Consider the following 22,063-nt stretch of genomic DNA (forward strand, 5'->3'; position numbering starts at 1 on the left):
TAAAAAAGAACAAAGAATAAAATACAAAAGTTTCATAAATCATATTTCTTTTACAGAATCCTTTGGACTTCCCCACATCTTCCCGAATCTGCATTATTTATAATACCAACTTCAGCATTTTGTTATCTTATTTCATCACTTATTGTATCTTTCATTTTGTCATATTACCCATTTCAATATATTTGTAACCCAATATTCATGATACAAAGTCTTCAGCTATTTATTATCTTATTTCATTACTTATTGTATCTTTCAGTTCATTATTGTGTCTTTCAATTCATTACTTATTGTATCTTTCAATTTCATGTTACCAAAGTCAAAGTTATTGTAACCATGATCTTATATATTGTAATTAAAACATAATGCAATAAAGATTTTTCTTAATTTCACCTCTCTTTTCTTGTGCCTTATTTTTCATTTCACCTAATTACCATTGCTGGGGCTAATATTTCCTAAAAAGTGCATTTTCTTAACATTCATACAGCTTATAGTATTTTTGTAAATAGTCCTTAAATTTTTTCCAGTCCTCTTCCATTTTTTCTTCTCCCAAGTCTCGGATTCTGCCAGTCATTTCCGCCAGTTCCATATAGTCCATCAACTGCGTCTGCCATTCCTCCAGTGTGGGTAAATCTTGTGTCTTCCAACACTTTGCGATGAGAATTCTTGCTGCTGTTGTGGCATACATAAAAAAAGTTCTATCCTTCTTTAGCACATTCTGGTCTACAATGCCCAGAAGGAAGGCCTCCGGTTTCTTAGGCAAGGTATATCTAAATACCTTTTTTAACTCATTATAGATCATTTCCCAAAAGGCCTTCACTTTCGGACATGTCCACCAGAGATGAAAGAACGTCCCTTCCGCCTCTTTACACTTCCAGCATTTATTATCAGACAGGTGATATATCTTAGCAAGCTTGACTGGGGTCATGTACCACCGGTATATCATTTTCATAATATTTTCTTTCAGGGCACTACATGCCGTGAATTTCAATCCGGTGGTCCATAGCCTTTCCCAGTCCTCAAACATAATGTTATGTCCAATATCCTGTGCCCACTTTATCATGGCGGATTTGACTGTCTCATCCTGTGTATTCCATTTAAGCAGCAAGTTATACATTCTTGAAAGTAATTTGTCTTTAGGTTCTAACAATTCTGTCTCTAATTTCGATTTTTCCACCTGAAACCCAACCTTTTTATCTGTTTTGAAAATTTCCCGAATTTGAGCATAATGCAACCAGTCTCGCACCTTGCTTTTTACATTTTCAAAACTGCAGCTTCCAATTGTCACCATCTTTTTCAATTAATTCCCAATATTTTGGCCAGTAGGCCTCCATGTTAAGTCTCTTACGTGCCTTGGCCTCTGCCGGTGAAAGCCACCTTGGTGTTTTGCTCTCCAATAAGTCTTTATATTTTGTCCAGACCATAAAAATTGCTCTTCTAACAATATGATTTTTGAACATTTTATGAACTTTAACCTTGTCGTACCACAAATACGCATGCCACCCAAAAGCGTTATCAAACCCTTCCAGATCTAGGACATCAGTGTTCTCTAACAAAAACCAATCTTTCATCCAGCAGAAGGCTGTAGATTCGTAATATAACCTCAAGTCTGGCAGGGCAAATCCCCCCCTTTCTTTCGCATCTGTTAGTATTTTAAACTTAATTCGGGGCTTTTTGCCCTGCCAAACGAACTTAGAGATATCCTTCTGCCACTTTCCAAAACATACCACTTTGTCCACAATCTGCAGGGTCTGAAACAAGAATAACATTTTCGGCAAAACATTCATCTTTATAGCTGCTATTCGGCCTAACAAGGAAAGTTTTAGTCTTGTCCAAGTTTCCAAATCCCTTTTGATTTCTGACCAGCATTTCTCATAGTTGTCCTTAAACAAATTCAAGTTTTTAGAAGTCAAGTACACCCCTAGGTATTTTACCTTTTTAACCACATTTAATCCTGTCTCTTTCAAAAACTCATCTGCTTCTGTAGACGTTAGGTTCTTTGCTAAGACCTTAGTCTTTTGCTTGTTCAACTTAAATCCCGCCACCCGACCATAATCAGAAATTAAGTCCAAAACTCTTTTTGTGCTAGAAACTGGCTCCTGTAATGTTAATACCAAATCATCTGCAAATGCTTTCAGTTTATATTGTTTCACTCCAACCTCAATGCCCCGAACTGACCGGTCCCTTCTAATCATATTCAAAAGCACCTCCAGGACCGAGATAAACAATAATGGGGATAGAGGGCACCCTTGTCGTGTCCCTTTTTCAATATTGAATTCCTCCGTCACCACATTGTTTACTATCAATTTAGCTTTTTGATCTGAATATATTGCTTCTATACCATTTTCAAACCCCCGTCCCACTCCCATCCCTTCCAAATTTTTCTTCATGAACATCCAGGAAATATTGTCAAAGGCTTTCTCCGCATCAATAAAAATTAGTACCGCTCTAGTATTAATATTTGTTTGTAAGAGTTCCAAAATGTCAATAATGTTTCTCGTATTGTCAAACAAATGCCTACCCGGGAGAAAGCCTGCTTGATCTTTGTGAATCACTTCGTTCAGTACTTTTTAAAATCTATTTGCCAAAATATCTGCAAAAATTTTGTAATCCACATTTAGGAGTGAGATGGGACGGTAGTTCTTAAGTTGAGTCTTTTCAGTTTCTGTTTTAGGAATCAATGTGATGAAAGCTTCTTTCCACGTTTCTGGTGCCTTCTTACCCTCCATGATCTGGTTACATACCTCCATCAAGGGTTGTATCAAATAGTCCTTCAAAACCTTATAATATTTGGAGGTAAGTCCATCAGGGCCTGGAGATTTGCCTAATTGGAGGTTCTGTATGGCACTCTCGATTTCCTGCTGTGAAACTTTAACATTCAGGGCTGTTCTCATTTCCTGGGAAATTTTTTGTAATCCGTTAGTTTTGATAAATTGATCTATCTCAGATTCTTTCTGCGGCCCTTGTGCATACAGATCTTTGAAATATCTCTGGAAACATTTCCTAATTTCTTCAGGCTTCTGAACCATTCTTCCTTCAATCTCTAGATTTGTAACTGTATTTAGTTTTTGTCTTTTTTTCAACTGCCATGCTAGCAGTTTCCCACACTTGTTTGCTGACTCGAAAGATCTTTGTCTCATTTGTTTAATTTTCCACTCCACTTCTTGGTTTATCAGTTTCATGTATTGGGCCTGGAAAAATTTCACTTCTCTCAGCACTTCCTTAGACTTGGGCCTGGATCTTAATTTCCTTTCACCCTCACTTATTCTCTCCAATATCTTCTGCTTCTTTTCATTCCAGAGTCTTTTCTTTACAGTGTTTTGTTGTATTAGAAACCCTCTCATCACCGCTTTACTTGCGTCCCAGATTGTTCTTTTTTCCACCGTAGTGTTTAAGTTTATCTCAAAGTAATCTTTTAAAGTTTTTTGGGCCTTCTTCACAATTTCCTGATCTCTGAATAAAGTGTCATTCATTTTCCATCGGAAGGATCCGGTTATGTTTAGTCTCAATTCCATTTTCAAAGCATTATGGTCGGAGCAAGTTTTTGGGCAGATTTCCACTTTTCTAGTTTTAGGTGCCAGTCCTTTAGTTATCCATATTTGGTCGATTCGTGTCCATGACTGATGAGCTTCAGAAAAGAAAGTTCCTTCTTTTCCTAGGGGGTTCTTGACTCTCCATATATCAATCAAATCCATATTGTCTGTCATTTCAAAAAAAGTTTTAGGTAGTCTGCCTTCTTTTGTTATATTTACACTCTGCGACTTATCCATATTTACAGAGACAACCCCATTCATATCTCCCAACATAATGATGTTGTTATAGTCTAGATAGTCCAGTAAAGTCTCATGCAGCTTCTTAAAAAATTCCGATTTTCCATCATTTGGTGCATAGATTCCTAATATCAAAAATTTTTCTCCATGTGTATAGATTTCAATGGCCAAAATTCTGCCTTGTTCATCTTTAAATAGAAATTTCGGTGACAGGCTCTCCTTTGCATAGATCACTACTCCTCTTTTCTTAACTCTGTCCGAAGAAATAAATTCTTGGCCTAACCTTTTATTAATTAACACTTTCCGATGAAGCCTTGTCACATGTGTTTCTTGCAGGCAGATAATGTCCAATTGTTCTTTCTTCAATATATGAAATACTTTCCTTCTTTTTTCTGGAGAATTTCCGCCATTTATATTCCAACTAAGAAGTTGCAGAGACATCCTGAATCAATTTATAGGCCTTACAATGGGGTGTCTAGGTCCCCCGTTCCCGGCGGTGGCAGTGATGGTCCAGCTCCAGGCTGTTTGGTTTCTGGTGGTGGGGGTGGCCAAGACGCAACTGCTCCTTTCTGGAGGTCTTCCCCGCTGTCGTGAAGAAACTTCTGCTGGTCCTCTGGTGTTCTGATTCTTATTTTCCTTCCTTTATAGCTGAATGATAGTCCTTGCGGGAACTCCCACCTATAAGGGATTGTGTTGTTTCTCAACAGCTTTGCCAGTTCTAAGTATGAGGCTCTAAGATCCAATAACAATTTGGGTATGTCTCTGTAAATTTCAGCCTTTTTACCTTCTATCTCTAGAGATTTTTTGAAATGTAGGCCTAGTATCTTGTCTCTTTCTTCTCTTGATCTCAAAATGACCAAACAGTCTCTGGACTTGTCTTTCTTCACCGATCTGCCCAGTCTAAATGCAGTTACAATTTTAAAGTCTTTCTCCTCTTCTATTCCCCAAAATTTGGAGAATAAAAGTGTCAAAAATCCCTCCAAATTACCTTCCTCCAATTCTGGGACAGCTCTCAACCTAAGGTTATTCTCCTTGTTTCTCAATTCCACCATCGACAGGTAGGCCTGTTGTTCCCCTACCTGTCTTTGCAGAGGCTTGATTTCACCTTTAATCTCATCAACTTTTTTGCTTGCTTGCTCCGCTTTTTGATAGGCTTCCACAGCTAATTTATGGTTTTCAGCTGTAGCTCCTTGTAGATTCTCAATTGCCTGTGTATTCTGAGAGACCTTTTCAGATAATGCACCAATAGTAGTTGTTGCTTGGTCTATTTTTAGTGATTGATTGTCCACTTTTTGATTTAAAATTGCTAATTGTTCTAAAATTTGTTTCAAAACTGTGTCAGATCCTCCTGTTGCCATGTCCTCTTCAGCAGGCTGTTCAGCCTCCACCTCCTGTGCTGTCAGGACGGTTGGTACAGATGATCTGCGATGATGAGCTAAAGTTGTTTGGACAAGTTGCACAGGCTTCCTTTCTTTTTCTTTCTCTTTTTCTCTTTCTTTAGCTTTGGCTGCTCTTGTTTTCCCTGTGCCACTCATTCCACACCTGCCTCTTGTTCAAGGTCAAATTATCCTTTATTCCATGAGAAAGCAAGTCCAGAGTACAAACAATTAAACCACAGAAATTCCAAACAAAGTATGTTTCCCAGGCCTCTGTAACTCCACAATCCTCTAGGGGGAGTATCTTAAAGTTTCAGGGAAGGAGAGGATTTTTCCGCCATTTAAAGTTTCTATAATCTCTTTTTTAATTTGTAATTCCAAGACAATAAGGAAGGTTCGCAGAGTCCTCTACTTTTTAAACTAAAGCCGCTAGGAGCCAGATTGGTAATTGCAACAATGTTTTAAACATTTAAAGTCTCAATATATGTAGCAGCTTAAAATCTTGTTACTGTAGTCCGCAGTTTGACAGCTCAGTTACGCACTGACAGCCCGACGACTTGCGTTCTTGAAACAAAGTCCCAAATACAAGTCCCATAAGCAGAAATAAAATCTCTCTTGGTCTTTTAAATAAGAGGACTGCAAATTCTGTAAATGCACAATAGTTCCACTTTACAAAGCTCCCATTAAGCGCCTCAGCGCTCCTCTGTGCCTTTGCTTTGATCTTGTAAGCAGTATCGGGAGACGGACTTCCTTTTACTCGTCACCCGGTTTCAAACCCGAAAAAAAGATATTTTAGGTCCAAATTGTAGTTCACTTTACTCACGGGTATGTTACTTGCCAAATTGATGTTCACAGGAAGAAAGGTCGGCGCTCATCAGCAGCAGCTGCGCGGCTTCGCCTCCCGCAGAAAGAGCGATGAACTCACAGCGCCGCTCCCCCTTTCGCGCTCCGGAGCCCCTTACGGGGTCCCTTCCACACTTCTGGGGGAGTTCCTGGCGCCCGCCGAGTCCCACGGCCACGGGCTCCCTCTGCCCGTGGTTTTTCCTAACGGGTCGTCGCTATGCCGCAGCGAACGACCCTTTCCTGCGGAGCCCCTCTTCAGACAGTGAAGAGGACCGCCATCGCCGTTTCGCGCCACCTCCGGAAGTCCCATTCAAAATCAGTTTTTAAGAGGGATATTGAAACTGCCCAACTGTGTAAGTAATACAGCGTTACGCATGAAACTTAATATTGTATCCCTGGAAAATGCTCTGTGGAAGCACATACTTTGTCACTGGTTATCTCTATGGCACAATCTCCCAAACTTGTACTTGATACAATGTATGTGGAGAGATGATTTCCAGAGCCCATGGGTAAAAAATTTACAGCTGAAAATCATGGCAATGGGAATCGCCCCATCCAAATTACTAGAGCAGGACATAGTCCCAGCTAAAAGAACAGTAACCTGTAAACTAGAGGAGATGGACTTGCAGCAGAAAATGGTCTTGGGCAATGGTACCTGCTCACCTCTAAATCTTGGTTTATTACCCCTCTTAAGGCTCCCAAACTATTTGAATTCCTTAACTTCCTCAGCTCATAGATATGCCTTTGTAAAGGCAAGATTCAACACCTTCCCATCGAACGTGCTGAGAAATAGATTCTCCAATGGACAGATATCGCTCTTATGTGATTGTAATTGTGGGGCACCGGAATCATTACATCACATAATTTTTGACTGTGCTTTTCACTTGCCGGCCAGGAGCAAGTTTCTTGCTCAATATCTTAAGGGAATTGCCGATGATACGATTGAAGCCAAACTGAGATATCTACTAATTGACGATGACCCCCTAAGATCACTCATGGTTGCCAGATTCTTGATCAGCGTCCTATCCCTAAAGAAGAGAAACGGTCTCCTGTGTGGCTCGGTTAACCCCTTTAAACCATGATCTATGTTTTAGGTGATATCACCATTGTTTTAAACCATGATCTATGTTTTAGGCGATATCACCATTGATATCCTTGATTAATTTATGAGCAGAGGGCGATGTATAGGTTACAAATTTATTGTAATGTATGATGGTCGTCCTTGTTTTTGTTTTGCTTCGGTTCCTGTTTGTCTTTTGTAAGTTTAGGTGATTTTAAATTTGGAGGTTTAAGTATAATATGTTGGTATGGAAAACTGTCGTGTAACGGGCCAATGGCCGTAATAAAGATCAATCCAATCCAATTGCTCAAATCTATCCTGCCTCAAAACAAGCAACGTGTCAGAGTCACCCGTGGTCCCAGCTCACAAGAGACCAAAGTCCACTCCAGCTTATGTACAAAAGCTTTTATTGAAGAACATTATTAGCTTTACATCCGAGCTCTGTGACTCTACGTCTGTTACGCTTAGACCGCTGAAGTCCCCTCTGAGTCAGTTCCGCCTCGACACCAGTTTAAGAGGCTTGTACTGGTCCACCTCTTTCTCTCTTTCCTTTTCCGCAGGGTCTTTCTGCCCCCCTGTGTTCTCTCCCTTCGGGACTCTCCAGAGGCTGAATCCTCTGCCGCCTCCTCCCCCCTCCTTCGGGCTTTGGGACCAGGCTCCTCCCCAGGACTCTCTTCATTTCCGCGCGCCTCCCATTTTGAACTTGGCGCGCGTACGTTGCTCCTGACCTTCCCTTCGACAGTTACACTGCCCTCGATACTACTTTCCTCCCCTTCCGGCAGGACGTTTTGCCCTGATCTCCTTCCCCTCTCTGCTTCCTGTTCTGCTCCTTCTGACACACTGGTCACTCCTCCCCCCTCACTCCGTTCCAGCGGAGCAGCCGGTCTCGCTCTCCAACTCCCACTGGGGGTTCCCCCTTCGTTTCCCTGCTCCTGACTGCTTCCCCCTCTAGCTCCCCTTGGCTTGACCAGAGGGGCTCCCTTTTGGGAGTCCTCCGATTCACTGGACGGACTCATGGACAATCTTGGGTCATTGTCATCCTCTTCCTCGTCAGTCTGGAATCCTTCCCCCTCACTCTCTGTCTCCTCCCTCATCTGCGTCTCTCTCCCTGAACCCCTGACACAACGGAAGGAAGAGGCTGCAAACTGTTAAATGGAAAAAAAACCCCAGGCACAGGGCAAATACCTTAAGTAAAATGGCAAAGGGAGGCAGGTGCTTCAAAGCCAGAAGGCACTTTTAAAAGTGGTGCGTAGCCAGCAGAAGGTTCGCCCGCTCCCTAAACGGAGCAATGAGGCTGCAGAGGGACGGCAGGACACAGGAGGGGTTGGATCGGGAAGGATAAAATTTAAGCAACCAGCAGCAAAAAACACCCCAAACTTGAGCTCTGAGCCACGAGCACAGTGAAAATCTGGAGGTAAAAAAGGAAGGCTGCTGGGGACTGGAGGGCAGAGGCTGAGGGAGAGGGGAAAATTACGCAAATCCGCCGCATCTCAGCTGATCCACTGGCTCCTTGAGCCTGCACACTAAACAAACACACAGCTCCTGTACCTCGTAGTCTCACTCTGATATACCAGTAGTTTATTAAATAGTTTAGTACATTTGATTCAGAATATTTTTCCCCTGTTTTCCCCCTCTGAAAACTAGGTGCGTCTTAAGGTCCGGTGTGCCTTATGGAGCGAAAAATACGGTAAATGAAAGGAATGGAGTGAAGTCATGTGATTCAGAGAATCTCAAGAAGAAGAAGAAGAAGAAGAAGAAGAAGAAGAAGAAGAACAACAACAACAACAACAACAACAACAACAACAGTTTGGATTTGATATCCCGCTTTATCACTACCTGAAGGAGTCTCAAAGCGGCTAACAATCTCCTTTCCCTTCTTCCCCCACAACAAACACTCTGTGAGGTGAGTGGGGCTGAGAGACTTCAGAGAAGTGTGACTGGCCCAAGGTCACCCAGCAGCTGCATGTGGAGGAGCAAGGAAGCGAACCCGGTTCCCCAGATTACGAATCTACCGCTCTTAACCACTACACCACACTGGCTTTATATAAATGTCTTTAATATAAACTTGAATTTGTAAAAACCAATAAAAATATTTCAAAAAAAGGGAAGTCCATAGATTGACTTATGCTTCTGTTGATTCATCATTTGCAAACCCCAAAATAGGCGTTCCTGTTTTTGAAGTTTGCCCCGGAAACTGAACGTGCTCCTGAGCTTCCATTTTTAGTGTTGCGCAGCAAATTTAAGTGCCCCCCATCCTAATTGAGGCTTTTTTTCATTCTGTTTTACCCTTGAACAGCTAATTTAAGTCGTCTCCATCGTAATCAAGGCTTTTTCATCCCATTTGTTCCCTTGCACAGCTAATTTATGCTCCCCCCCCCATCAATATTAAAGCTGTTTCTGGTTGCATTGTTCTGAGGTGACATTTGGTGCTTTAGATTTTTCCTATTGTTCTGCGTTTTTGTTTGTGTGCCTTTTTCATTCTTGACTGTGGCTTGTTTTTTTGTTTTAATTTTAATTTCTATCATCTAAAATACTGTCTTATTTATTTTATGGTACAGAACATTGTTTATTGCTTTCATTTTATGCTCCTTGGTTTTGGAACGCTTTAGTTTTGGAAGACTTCTGGAACCGATTATGTTTGAGAACCAAGGTACCACTGTAACTCCTAAGATTTAAAATCCTGGAGGAAGAAAATCTGCCCCCACTACAGTGGTACCTCTGGTTACATACTCAATTCGTTCCGGAGGTCCGTTCTTAACCTGAAACTGTTCTTAACCTGAAGCACCACTTTAGCTAATGGGGCCTCCCGCTGTTGCCTCGTGTTTTGTGTTCTCATCCTGAAGCAAAGTTCTTAACCAGAGGTACTATTTTTGGGTTAGCGGAGTCTGTAACCTGAAGCGTATGTAACCCAATGTTAAGTTGTGGGCGAACATAGCAGACGACACAGCGATTTCTCCAGAGCAGCTCTTTACTTGCAAGCTGGACAGAACTGAACAGCAAACAGCTCAGCCGGCCTGCTTTTATAGGCAGCTGGCTGTCAACATTGTAGCAACAACAACCCAGAGTTTCCCGCCTAAAATAACTGACGTGGACCTGAGTGAAAACTATCTACAGTATCCCCCCTGCTGGCCCAGGGTAAAACTTCACTACATAACACCCAAGGTACCACTGTACTTTATGAAAGGGATTCAAGAAACAAAGAGCTGCTTCGGAGAAGGCGTCACCCCTTCCTTCTTCCTGTCAGGAACTTCCTTCCATTTGTCTCCTCTCCATCTTTTCCTCTTTCTCCCTCCACCATCCATCTATCCCTGTCCCCATCTCCTCTCCCCTGGAACTCACCAGATTTCTCCAAGGGTCCTGGGAGGGAATGCTCAGAGGTTGTGGGGAGGGATGCGGGAGACAGCCTGACCAGGTCAACCGTCCATCTTCCTCCTTCCATCCTGGCCAGGGTTGCAGGTTCAGTCTCAGCTAGGTTTGCAGGTTCAGCTTCCTGAGGAGCGCAGAATCCAGAGCAAGTTGCAGCTTCCTGGGAGGGAGGGAAGAAGAAGCCAAGGGAGTCTGAGAGCCCCTGCAGGGATTCTCCTGCCCAAGACATTCTGCTGCCCCTGGAGAAGCCCCAACTGGGCACCCCCTTCCCAAGATCCCCCACCCATTTTCAAACACCGTTGCAAATTCCTTTCACCTGCCTGTCCCGCCTCCCTTCCTAAGGCTGGCATGGTATGCACATTAGTGGCCTGAGAGTAGATCCCTTGGAACTTAAGAGTTAATCTTTAAAGGACTGCTCTGAATACATGGGTGGCCCTTGCATGGAGAAGGAGGAAGCCCCTTGCTTGCATCTGGACCCCCTAGGAGAGGCGGGGGATCTGCTCCCTCTGCCCTGGCTTCCTCCTCCTCTGCCCTCCTGTCCTGCAAACACCCTTTGCTCTTGTTCCTCAGGGGAGAGAGGCAGGAAGAGCCTTCAAACCCATCCCTTTCCTCCTCTGCAGCCCAGTGAGAGGGGAAGGAGCTGCAGTGCCTGGTTCACTTCATGGCTCTGCCTTCCATGCGGTGGGAGTGGGGGGGGTTTAAAAGTGGTTGAGAGACACCCCCCCTCCACATTTCCGCATCGGCAAATAAATGCGGAAAATTGCTGGCTTGGCAAATGAAAAAAAGACAAAAACTTAATACCATTACAAACTTGGAAGTGGAAGGAAAATATATACAGAATCCAGTGGAGATCAGAAAGTGTTTCCAGAGGTACTTTAAACAATTATATACACAGGAGACGCAGAAAGAAATGGACATTGACCGATTTTTGAAAACAAATGGACTACAAAAAAATCTTTCAAGAAAATAAGCTAATGTTGAACTGCAAAATAACAGAGCAGGAGGTAGAAGGGGCCATCCAGAATATGCAATTAGGCAAATCTCCAGGACCGGATGGTTTGACTTCAAGATATTATAGATCCCTGAAAGAATGGTTAGTACAGCCATTAAAGGAAGTTTGTAATGAAATATTGGAAAGGAAAAAGGCACCAGAGTCATGGAAGGAAGCTTATATTACACTTATACCGAAAACAGAGTCTGAGAAGACACAGCTTAAGAACTACCGCCCCATATCTTTGCTCAATGTGGATTATAAAATTTTTGCAGATATCATGGCTAAAAGACTAAAAAAGGTTTTAGTAGAAGAAATACATAAAGATCAAGCGGGCTTTCTCCCGGGCAGGCACTTGTCTGACAATACGAGGAACATAATTAATATTCTAGAAAAATTACAAGTGAATATTAATACTAAAGCAGTCTTGATATTTGTGGACGCGGAGAAAGCCTTTGATAATATTTCTTGGAGTTTTATGAAGAAGAATTTACAGGGGATGGGGGTTGGTCAAGGTTTTGGCAATGGTATAGGTGCAATTTACTCAGAACAAAAGGCTAAATTGGGGACTTCCGGAGGCAGCATGGCGGCTGCAACAGCAGAAAAGAGCTCCTGAAGCCAGCCAGAGTAAAAGGCTCTGTCTGGCCGACTCCCGGACTCCCAGGACTGCTGCCGCCAGCACTGCCAGCAGAGAGGAATTGGGGGTGCCCAGGGGTCTATCAAAGGAGCCAAAACACACCCCCCCCCCAGGACTGAGATTGAGCCGGAAAGGCACCCGGAAAGGCACCCGACCACCCCCCCCCAACAGCTAAGAGGAGCTCCAAAACCAGGAGGACAGTGCAGCCAACGCAGAGAGGGAGAAAAAGAAGAGAAAAGGGGGAAAGAAGGAGAAAAGGAAAGAAAGAAAAAAGAGCCCCAACTTTACCGCTGCTGCCCCCCATCTCTGCCGACGGGAAAGAAGAGGAGAGGTAGGTGAGCACGGCTCCGAAAAAACAGGCTCCGAAAAAAACACGTGGCTGAGCCGACGGGAGCCTACCCCTCCGGAAAACAGAGGAAAACCGCATGACAAAGGAGATCGCAGAAAGGAAGAAACTACCCTCCCCCCCTTTTTAAAAAAAAAATATATATATCCCTTTTTAACCCCTTCCTCCCCTCTCCCTTTTTTTTAAAAAAAAAAGTCCTTTTTTTTTATTTCCCCCCCCCCCATATACCTACTTTGATCATTTTTCTTTTTAAAAGAGGGGGCACTGCTGCAGCAGCCACCCTTACTTTTTTCAAACAGAAAATAATAATAATAATTAGGGGGAAATAGGTTTCTTTTTTTATATATATATTTTAAAAAAGACACAACCCCCCCTCTATTCTATTTCTATTTCTATTCTATTTGTTAGCTTGTTCTTGAGGGGGGGATCTTTCACCCCCATCCACGACCACCACTCTCTTTTTAAACAAAAATTTCCTCCATACCACTGCTATTGCTATTGATACTCCCCCCCGTTTATTTTTCTCTCCCTTTTTTCTCTCCTCTCTCTCCCTTCACCCCCTTTATTTTATTTTTTCCTTTTATCCCACCTTTCTCCATCCCCAATTTTGTTCTCTATCCCCTTTATCTTTTAAAATCAACTCCCCCTTTTTAGCCTGTTCGTCAGCTTGTTTTTGAGGGGGGAGCCCTTTCCCCCCACCCCCTCTTTTAAAATAAGACTTTCCCCCCCATACCATTGCCACAGCTCACCCTCCCTCCCCCTCCCTTCTCTCCCCCTCTCTTTTCTTCTCCCTCCTTTTCCCACCCTTCCCCCTCCCCCTCTCCTTTTCTCTTCCTCCTCCCTCTCTCCATCCCCCCTTCCCCTAAAGGAAACACATACACACATTCATATCACCATATCCTACTTTGCCCCCCTCATACTATAGCTAAAACTACTGCGGCAATCTAATACCGCCGATATTACTGTACTATCTCTCCTCTTTCAACTCTCTTTTTTTCTCTCTCTCTCTCTTCTCTTTCACTCCAATCTCCCCTCTCCCCCCCGTCTCCCCCCTTCTTCTTTCTTTTTTCTTCTTCCTTTTTCTCCCTCCACCCTTTACATATAGCCTATTTGTCTGTCTCTGTTTCTGAGCGCACCCCCAACCCCAACCTCCACCTTAACCGGACCCCAATACCCTTTTTGGGTATATACAACCCCCTCCTAAACACATATTTTCCCTGGCCCCACCCCTCTAATCTCTTGCATCTCTACCTGCTAACCCCTCCCCCTTATATGAACTGTCTGTCCGTTAGTCTACCCATCTCTACTTACCTGCCCCCCCCCCCCGCTTTGGCGGCAACGCTGAGGCAACCACAGAAACTCTAGACAAGTTCTTAAAACACAGGCTAGAAGTGACACAAATGACCACCTAATCCAAACGCTCTGTAAAAGCCACCGGCAACGCCTGATCAGCCCAGCAACCCAACAATACCCAGGAATCACCACTGTCACAACTCCTAACCACCACACGCCCTACTCCAAGAGGATGCCAAGCCAACCTCAAACCAAAACCATTAGGGAGACTGAGATGACACCAACCAGGGAGATGGCAAACAATGCCAATACCATAACTCCCCTTCAAGATGACGACCACCCAGTAACGAAACGAGATCTGAGGGAAATGGAAGCAAGATTAGAAGCACGATTAGAAGAAACACTGAAGGCCACAATGGCTCCCATGCAGGCACTAATCAACAATCTAACCTCCAAAGTGGAAGCTCTAGAGAACAAGAACCAAATGCAAGAAAGAATAATAGAGCAATACCGGGAGGAGAACGCACGTGTGAACAAGAAACTGGACGAACTGGTAAACCAAATGGAAGCAGAACACAGAGAGATGAAAATTAAGCAAGCCGACCTTGAAGATCGCAATAGACGCTGTAACATGCGCTTCCGCAACTTTCCTGAAAAAACAGAGGAGAAAAGCCCAGCAGACCTAATTATACGCTGGCTGAAAAACACAATCCCAGGCCTGAAACTTGAGGCAGATGACTTGGAGAGGGCTCACAGAGCCCTAAAACCCATGCCAAAACCCAGCGCCCCCCCAAGAGACATCATTGTATGCTTCACGCGCTACAAAAAGAAGGAAGAGGTATGGAACAACCTCAGAAACTCAACCAACCTTCGATATGGAGAAACCCCCATTCTGGCCCTACAGGACCTATCCCAGGATACCCTAAACCGGAGGAAAAGCCTGCGCCCATTCACCCAGCGTCTCCAACAAGCCGGGATCAAATACCGATGGGGCTTCCCCTTCCGCCTAATTGTAACAACTAATACAACACAACACACGGCCACCAACATATCTGAGGCCCTACAACTACTAAAGAACCTTGAACTCGACCTCCCACCGGAATGGCAACCGACAAACCCACCAAGTGACAGCCCCAACCACGAGGAAACAACAGCAAACAACTGGACGACGGTAGAGAAGAAGAAAAGGAAACAACAGAAGCAGCACAACAACGCAAACCAATACAGACAAGCATCATGCTCAGAACCACCCCGCCGGCCATACGACACAAGAAACCAGACCAAGATTAACCAAACCAATTCATCGCAGATGGACAACCCTACAACAACAACAACCGCAGCTGAATGAAGCCACAAACTGAAGGACTGGTGATTCCCCCCCCTTCCCCCTCTCCCCCCCAAAACATAGATTTAGTTAACACCATCAACATCCCCCCGGCCCCACACCCCCACAGAAATCCCCACCCCAACACCAGCCCAGACGACCTCAACCACATTCCCCACCACCCACACCTTCAACATTCCCATACTCCATACTAATGGAAAAACAACTCCTCCAACCTCAATAACACAACCCACAATCAGGCTAAAATCTGATACCCAACCAGCACTATGGTGGCACCAGAGCGTACCAGCACCCACACCCACACCCCAACACACCAACAATGTTGCTCATAACTTTGGCAACATTGCTCATGAACCTTATACTTGACAGCGACGTTACAAAGTCACTTCACACTGTCTCACTGATCTCCCCCTCTCGCAAACAACAGGGGGGACGGCCTGTCCTTGAACACGGCCTTCCACACCAGCTGAGACCTAGGACCAACCGGCTAAATGCCAGATGGCCCAAAATACCCCAAACAAACACCTATATGACTACATATAGGAAACTCTCTACAACTTACCCCCTACTCTTTAACCCAAATCTTACTCTAATCCCATTAGCCCCCCCACCCACCACACCCTAGGTCAGCGCAACCCCACTGGTTCTTTAAACAACACGAAGAGAGAGACACAAGACAACCCGAACGGGTTGGCAGGGAATCGCCCCACATAATAGATAAGCAAGATGGCTAACCTAAAAGCAATTACATTAAACGTGAGGGGGCTGGGAAACCCCATCAAAAGAAAACGCATCACCTCATACATAAACACCATGAAACCACACATCACCTTCCTACAAGAAATACACAACCCACCCAAAGGCAGCAAACTCCTGAGCGACCCCCGCTTCAGTCAGCAGTGGGTCGCACGAGGCTCAGGGAAAGCTCGCGGTGTAGCCATAATACTCAGTAGAGACCTGAACTTCACTGCCACAACAGTCCTCAGGGACAAAAAAGGCAGATTCATTTTCGCTAAAGGGACACTAGATGGTAAAATCAAACTGACAATTGGCTCCATATATGCCCCAAACGCGAAACAATTAGAATTCTTCCAGAAGACACTAAACAAATTCCTCTCCTTCTCTGAAGGGGAAGCAATCCTAGGAGGGGACCTCAATCTAAATATGAAAGGTATATCCCTGAAAGATATCCACCCTACAACCCCATGGGCAACCTTCCTCCGAAGGAAACCCCCAACAACTAGGAACTCTTACAAGTTACTAAAAATGCTAAAAAACAGGGGTCTCTACGACATTTGGAGTGAGCAAAACCCGGGAGACATCAGCCATACATTCCAATCGGGACGCCATGATACAGTGTCCAGACTGGACAGCATTCTACTCACACAGGGTCTGATCCCCTCAGTGGAATCAACAAACATCGGTAACATTAAAATCACAGATCACGCCCCAGTAGAAGTCATCGTTAAAATAGGAGAAGGAACACAAACCACCCCATCATGGTCCTTCAGTCCCATCCTAACTACAAACAAACAAATTAGAGAGAGTCTCACAAAAACCCTCCAAAACTACTTCAAGGAAAACGATGTAGACAATATAACAACCCCCCTCCTATGGGACACAATGAAAGCGGTCACCAGAGGAGCTTGCATAAAAGAGAAAACATTCCTTAAAAAACAAACCTCCTCAAAAATTAGCAAAATAGAACAAGACATCACAGCCCTCTCAACACGCTACAAACAAACAGGATCTAAAAAACTCCTCAAACTTATAGAACAAAAAAGGAGAGAACTAGACTCCCTAGAAATTAACAAAACAATGATCAGCATTCTATATTCTAAACAACGTTTCTATGAATATGGAGGGAAAAACTCCAGATTACTAGCAAATAGATGTAGGAAAAAAGCACTCAAAACAAGAATACACTGCATCACCAAAAAAGACGGCAGCATAACATCCTCCCCTGAAGAAATAACCTCAGAATTTGCAGAATTCTACTCCAACCTATACACCTCCCATAACCCACCAGAGAAGGAAATCAGAACATTTCTAGCAGGACTGACCATGCCTACCCTAACTGATGAGGAACAGGAATTCATGGACAGCCCTATCACCCCAGAGGAAATAGATGTGGTCCTCAAAAACCTGAAACCACACAAAGCCCCAGGCCCAGACGGCTTCACAGCAGAATTCTATAGGAAATTCAAAGAACCCTTGATGCCCTACATGACCCGCCTATTCAACGACATCATAAAAGGGGGCCCCATCCCCAAAACCTGGACCCACTCCAAAATAGTCTTCATCCCAAAACCACTAAAAGACAGCCTCAAAGTAGAATCATACCGCCCAATCTCATTAATAAACCAAGACTACAAGATATTCACATCAATCTTGGCCAACCGCCTAAAAATCTTCCTACACAAGTTAATAGCCCCAGACCAGACTGGCTTTGTCCCTGGCCGCAATATAACAGACCCCATCAGGAAACTACTGAACCTGATCGAACACAGCAAGGCAACAAAACTCCCATTGACAATTATGTCCCTAGACATCCTCAAAGCCTTTGATTGCTTAGAGTGGAAATACATATTAGCAGTACTAACTAACATGAAATTTGGCCCCAACTTCCTACAAATCCTCAAACAAATATACTCCCAAGCCTCAGCAAAATGCAGAATTAACAATATGGATTCTAATACTATAGCTATCCAAAGAGGCACGAAACAAGGATGCCCACTGTCTCCCTTCTTATTTATCCTGGCTCTGGAACCCTTAGCAATCCGCATCCGAGCAGCCACAGACATCAAGGGAGTGGAAATAAAAGGCAGAACCTATAAATTAGGGCTCTTTGCAGATGACCTAATGGTGACAACACCAGACCCCATAAACACAGCAACCTCCCTAATCAGAGAACTCAACAAATTTGCAATGGTGTCGGGCTTACAGGTAAATTTTACAAAGTCAGAAGCTATGTGCTTCAACACCCCTCCTCACACCCAAAAAGAGCTCACGAAGGTCACCAAAATAAAACTCTGCCACACCAAGTTCAGATACCTAGGGGTACAAATAACCAAAAACCTCAACAAATTGTACCTCCACAACTACAAGCCCCTGTGGCGGCAAATTAACAAAGACCTAAAGAGATGGAATAACACGAATTTCACTCTCTCAGACAAAATAGCCATGATCAAAATGATCACACTCCCAAAACTAACCTACCTATTCCAAACCCTCCCAATCTGGATCCCCTCAACCCAACTCCGCAGTTGGCAGAGAAAACTACACTCTTTCATCTTCTCACATAAAAAACCAAGAATAAGCCCCAAATACCTGCACCTCCCCACCTCAGAAGGAGGATGGGGAATCCCCAACATAGAAGCATATTACATTGCCAACCAAATACGTCATGTAATTCCATACATACTAGAAGATGAGACAAAACAATGGGTACACCTAGAGAGGGACACAATTGAAAATACCTGCACCACAACATACCCACTCCTCCCAAACAAACTAAAGAAAATTCCCACAACACTTAACAGGTACACACAGACCATGCTCAAAGCATGGAAAACACAAATAGGCAAACTATCCCCAACCCCATCCCCACTAATCCCCCTGGCGTACCACCCATTATTCCACCATGCAGCACAAAACCTCCAGATAAAAGCCTGGCGAACCAAAGGCTTATATCGCCTAATAGACTTTTATAAAAATAACAAACCCTTGTCAACACAAGAAATACAAGACAAACTAGAAGACACCCAAATGCCCTGGTTAACACAACACCAACTACATGCCCTCTTAAACAACCCAACAGTAAAATCAGCAGCAACTAGGCCCCTGACAACCTTTGAAAACCTCCTCCTAACAACAAAGGGAAATGGTAAAGGGACGGTATCCGCAATATACAAAATACTACTCCAAAATCCCGCAAATCCCCTAGACGCAATCAAAAAACAATGGGAGAATGACATAGGCTATGAGATTAACCCCACTCAATGGACCAGAATGTGGTCTAAACCCCCCTTTAAATCCATATCAACGAAAAGAAAAGAACTCACACTGAAACTCACCTACAGGTGGTACCTAACACCAAGGAAACTAGCGCTAATACACCCAGGAACCTCACCAAAATGCTGGAGAGGGTGCACCTCCACAGGCACATACCTCCACATGTGGTGGGAGTGTCCCAAAATCCAACTATTCTGGACAACAGCCATACAAGAAATATGTAAAATAACAAAGCAAGTATTAGACTTCACCCCAGAATTGGCCCTACTAAACATCTTCCAAGACAACAATGCCCATTTACTCCACAAAGAACTCATAACCCACCTACTTTCAGCAGCCAGAAACACCATAACCAGACACTGGAGAGACCTGTCAGGAGTAAGCATGGACCAATGGTACCAAATAGTATGGGAAACAGCCCTACTAGAAAAATTAACTAACAAACTGAAACTGACACGGGGACAAACAGAAGAAGACACCTTCACCCCGGTATGGCTCCCCTTTATCACATACACAGCCCAACAGGACAATGACAATAATCCACCAACAGCATACAAATCAATATGGCTAACTTGATCCAAAACACCCACCCACCTCACTCACACACAAAAACAAAGATCACCACAGCCAATCACAAACAAACAATCACATCCTAGGCCAACCCCAACCTCTCTCACCACCAAAGGAACACAAGTGAACAACACAAGCACGCTGACACCAAACTACATACATTAAGCATAATAGAAACACCGCTACCCCACCCCACCCCCATCCATCTCCCCTCCTTCCACCCTCCTTTCTTCTTCTTCTTCTTTTTTTTTTTCTTTTTTCTTCTCCCCCAATGCCTCAACAAATGAAATGGATTTGTAAAAATGTTATACGGGGGAAAAAAAATACACGAGGCATTACACTTACACTGTAAAACAAGAAAACCCTTAATAAAATATATTTTTAAAAAAACAAACAAAAACAAAAAAAAACAAAAGGCTAAATTAATTGTGAATAATGTAGTGATGGAAGAATTTAAGATAGAGAAAGGAACACGACAAGGTTGCCCAATCTCTCCATTGCTTTTTATATCGGTCCTGGAGGTTCTTTTAAACATGATTAGAAGGGACCAAATGGTTAAAGGTATACAAGTTGGAGCTAAACAGTACAAATTGAAAGCATTTGCCGATGATTTGGTATTGACATTACAGGAGCCAGAATCTAGTACTAAAAGAGTACTGGAACTGATCCAAGAATTTGGACAAGTAGCGGGATTTAAGTTGAATAAGATGAAAACTAAGTAAAAAAATTCCTTCCAGTAGCACCTTAAAGACCAACTGAGTTAGTTCTAGGTATGAGCTTTCGTGTGCATGCACACTTCTTCAGATACACTGAAACAGAAGTCACCGGTTTCAGTGTATCTGAAGAAGTGTGCATGCACACGAAAGCTCATACCTAGAACTAACTCAGTTGGTCTTTAAGGTGCTACTGGAAGGAATTTTTTTATTTTGTTTTGACCATGGCAGACCAACACGGCTACCTATCTGTAACTGGAACTATGAAAACTAAGGTTTTAGAGAAAAATCTAACAGTGACTGAGAGAGAGAGGTTTCAGAAGGAGACAGGATTAACACTGGCTAAGAAAGTGAAATACCTAGGGGTTAACATGACCGCTAAGAATGTGAATTTATTTAAGGATAACTATGAAAAATGTTGGATGGAAGTGAAAAAGGATTTAGAAATATGGTCAAACCTGAAGCTATCATTGTTAGGCCGAATTGCTGTGATTAAAATGAATGTATTGCCAAGGATGCTGTTTTTGTTTTAAACATTGCAAATTTTGGATAAAATGGAGTGTTTCAAGAAGTGGCAGAGAGATATCTCTAGATTTGTCTGGCAGGGCAAGAAGCCTCGAATAAAATTTAAGATACTAACTGATGCTAAAGAAAGAGGTGGATTTGCTCTGCCAGACTTAAAACTTTATTATGAATCAGCCGCTTTTTGCTGGCTGAGAGAATGGATGCTTCTTGAAAACACTGACGTGCTGGATTTAGAAGGTTTTAACAATGTATTTGGGTGGCATGCATATCTGTGGTATGACAAGGTCAAAGCACATAAAGCTTTTAAAAACCATATTGTCAGAAAAGCACTGTTCAGTGTTTGGATAAGATATAAGGACTTGCTTGAAAATAAAACCCCAAGGTGGTTGTCACCAATGGAAGCGAAGGCTCAGAAAAAGTTCAATATAGAGGCCAAATGGCCGAAATATTGGGAAATTTTGGAACAAGAGGGAGACAGATTAAAACTGCAGTTTTGAAAAATTAAAAAATAGAGTGCGAGATTGGCTTCATTATTACCAGATAATGGAGGCATATAACTTGGACAAAAAAATTGGCTTCCAGGTGGAAAAATCAAAATTGGAAACAGAGCTGCTAGATCCTAAAATTAAGAACTTGTCAAGAGTGTATAACTTGCTGTTGAAATGGAATACTCAGGATGAAACGGTGAAATCTGCTATGATTAAATGGGCACAAGATGTTGGACATAATATTATGATGGCTGACTGGGAACAGTTATGGACCACAGGTATGAAGTTCACGGCATGCAATGCCTTAAGAGAGAATATAATGAAAATTATCTACAGGTGGTACATGACACCAGTCAAGCTTGCAAAAATCTACCATTTGCCCGATAATAAATGTTGGAAATGCAAAGAGATTGAAGGTACATTCTTTCACCTTTGGTGGACCTGCCCAAGGATTAAGACTTTCTGGGAGATGATCTATAATGAAATGAAAAAGGTATTTAAATATACCTTTCTGAAGAAACCAGAGGCCTTTCTCCTGGGCATGGTCGGCCAATTGGTGCCAAAGAAGGATAGAACTTTCTTTATGTATGCTACAACAGCAGCAAGAATACTTATTGCAAAGTACTGGAAGACACAAGATCTACCCACCCGGGAAGAATGGCAGATGAAGGTGATGGACTTCATGGAACTGGCGGAAATGACTGGCAGAATCCGAGACCAGGGAGAAGA

General features: G+C 43.2%; 1 protein-coding gene across 4 annotated transcripts in view; it reads right to left on the minus strand.

Moving 5' to 3' along the window:
• The window catches only part of LOC309336775 (uncharacterized protein), an 87,817-nt gene that overhangs the window by 11,591 nt on the left and 54,163 nt on the right, over window positions 1-22,063 (minus strand). For 2 of the 4 annotated variants that reach the window (XM_081853086.1, XM_081853089.1), the window contains exon 2: window positions 10,386-10,572. In XM_081853086.1, coding sequence (XP_081709212.1) covers window positions 10,386-10,572 — 187 coding nt within the window. Of the gene's footprint in view, window positions 1-10,385; window positions 11,080-21,982; window positions 22,034-22,063 lie in introns of those variants that run through there. The other 2 variants (XM_081853088.1, XM_081853087.1) reach the window with 2 other exon arrangements.

This window comes from Podarcis erhardii (assembly GCF_964252035.2).
Source record: "Podarcis erhardii genome assembly, chromosome: 2".
Classification (NCBI taxonomy): domain Eukaryota; kingdom Metazoa; phylum Chordata; class Lepidosauria; order Squamata; family Lacertidae; genus Podarcis; species Podarcis erhardii.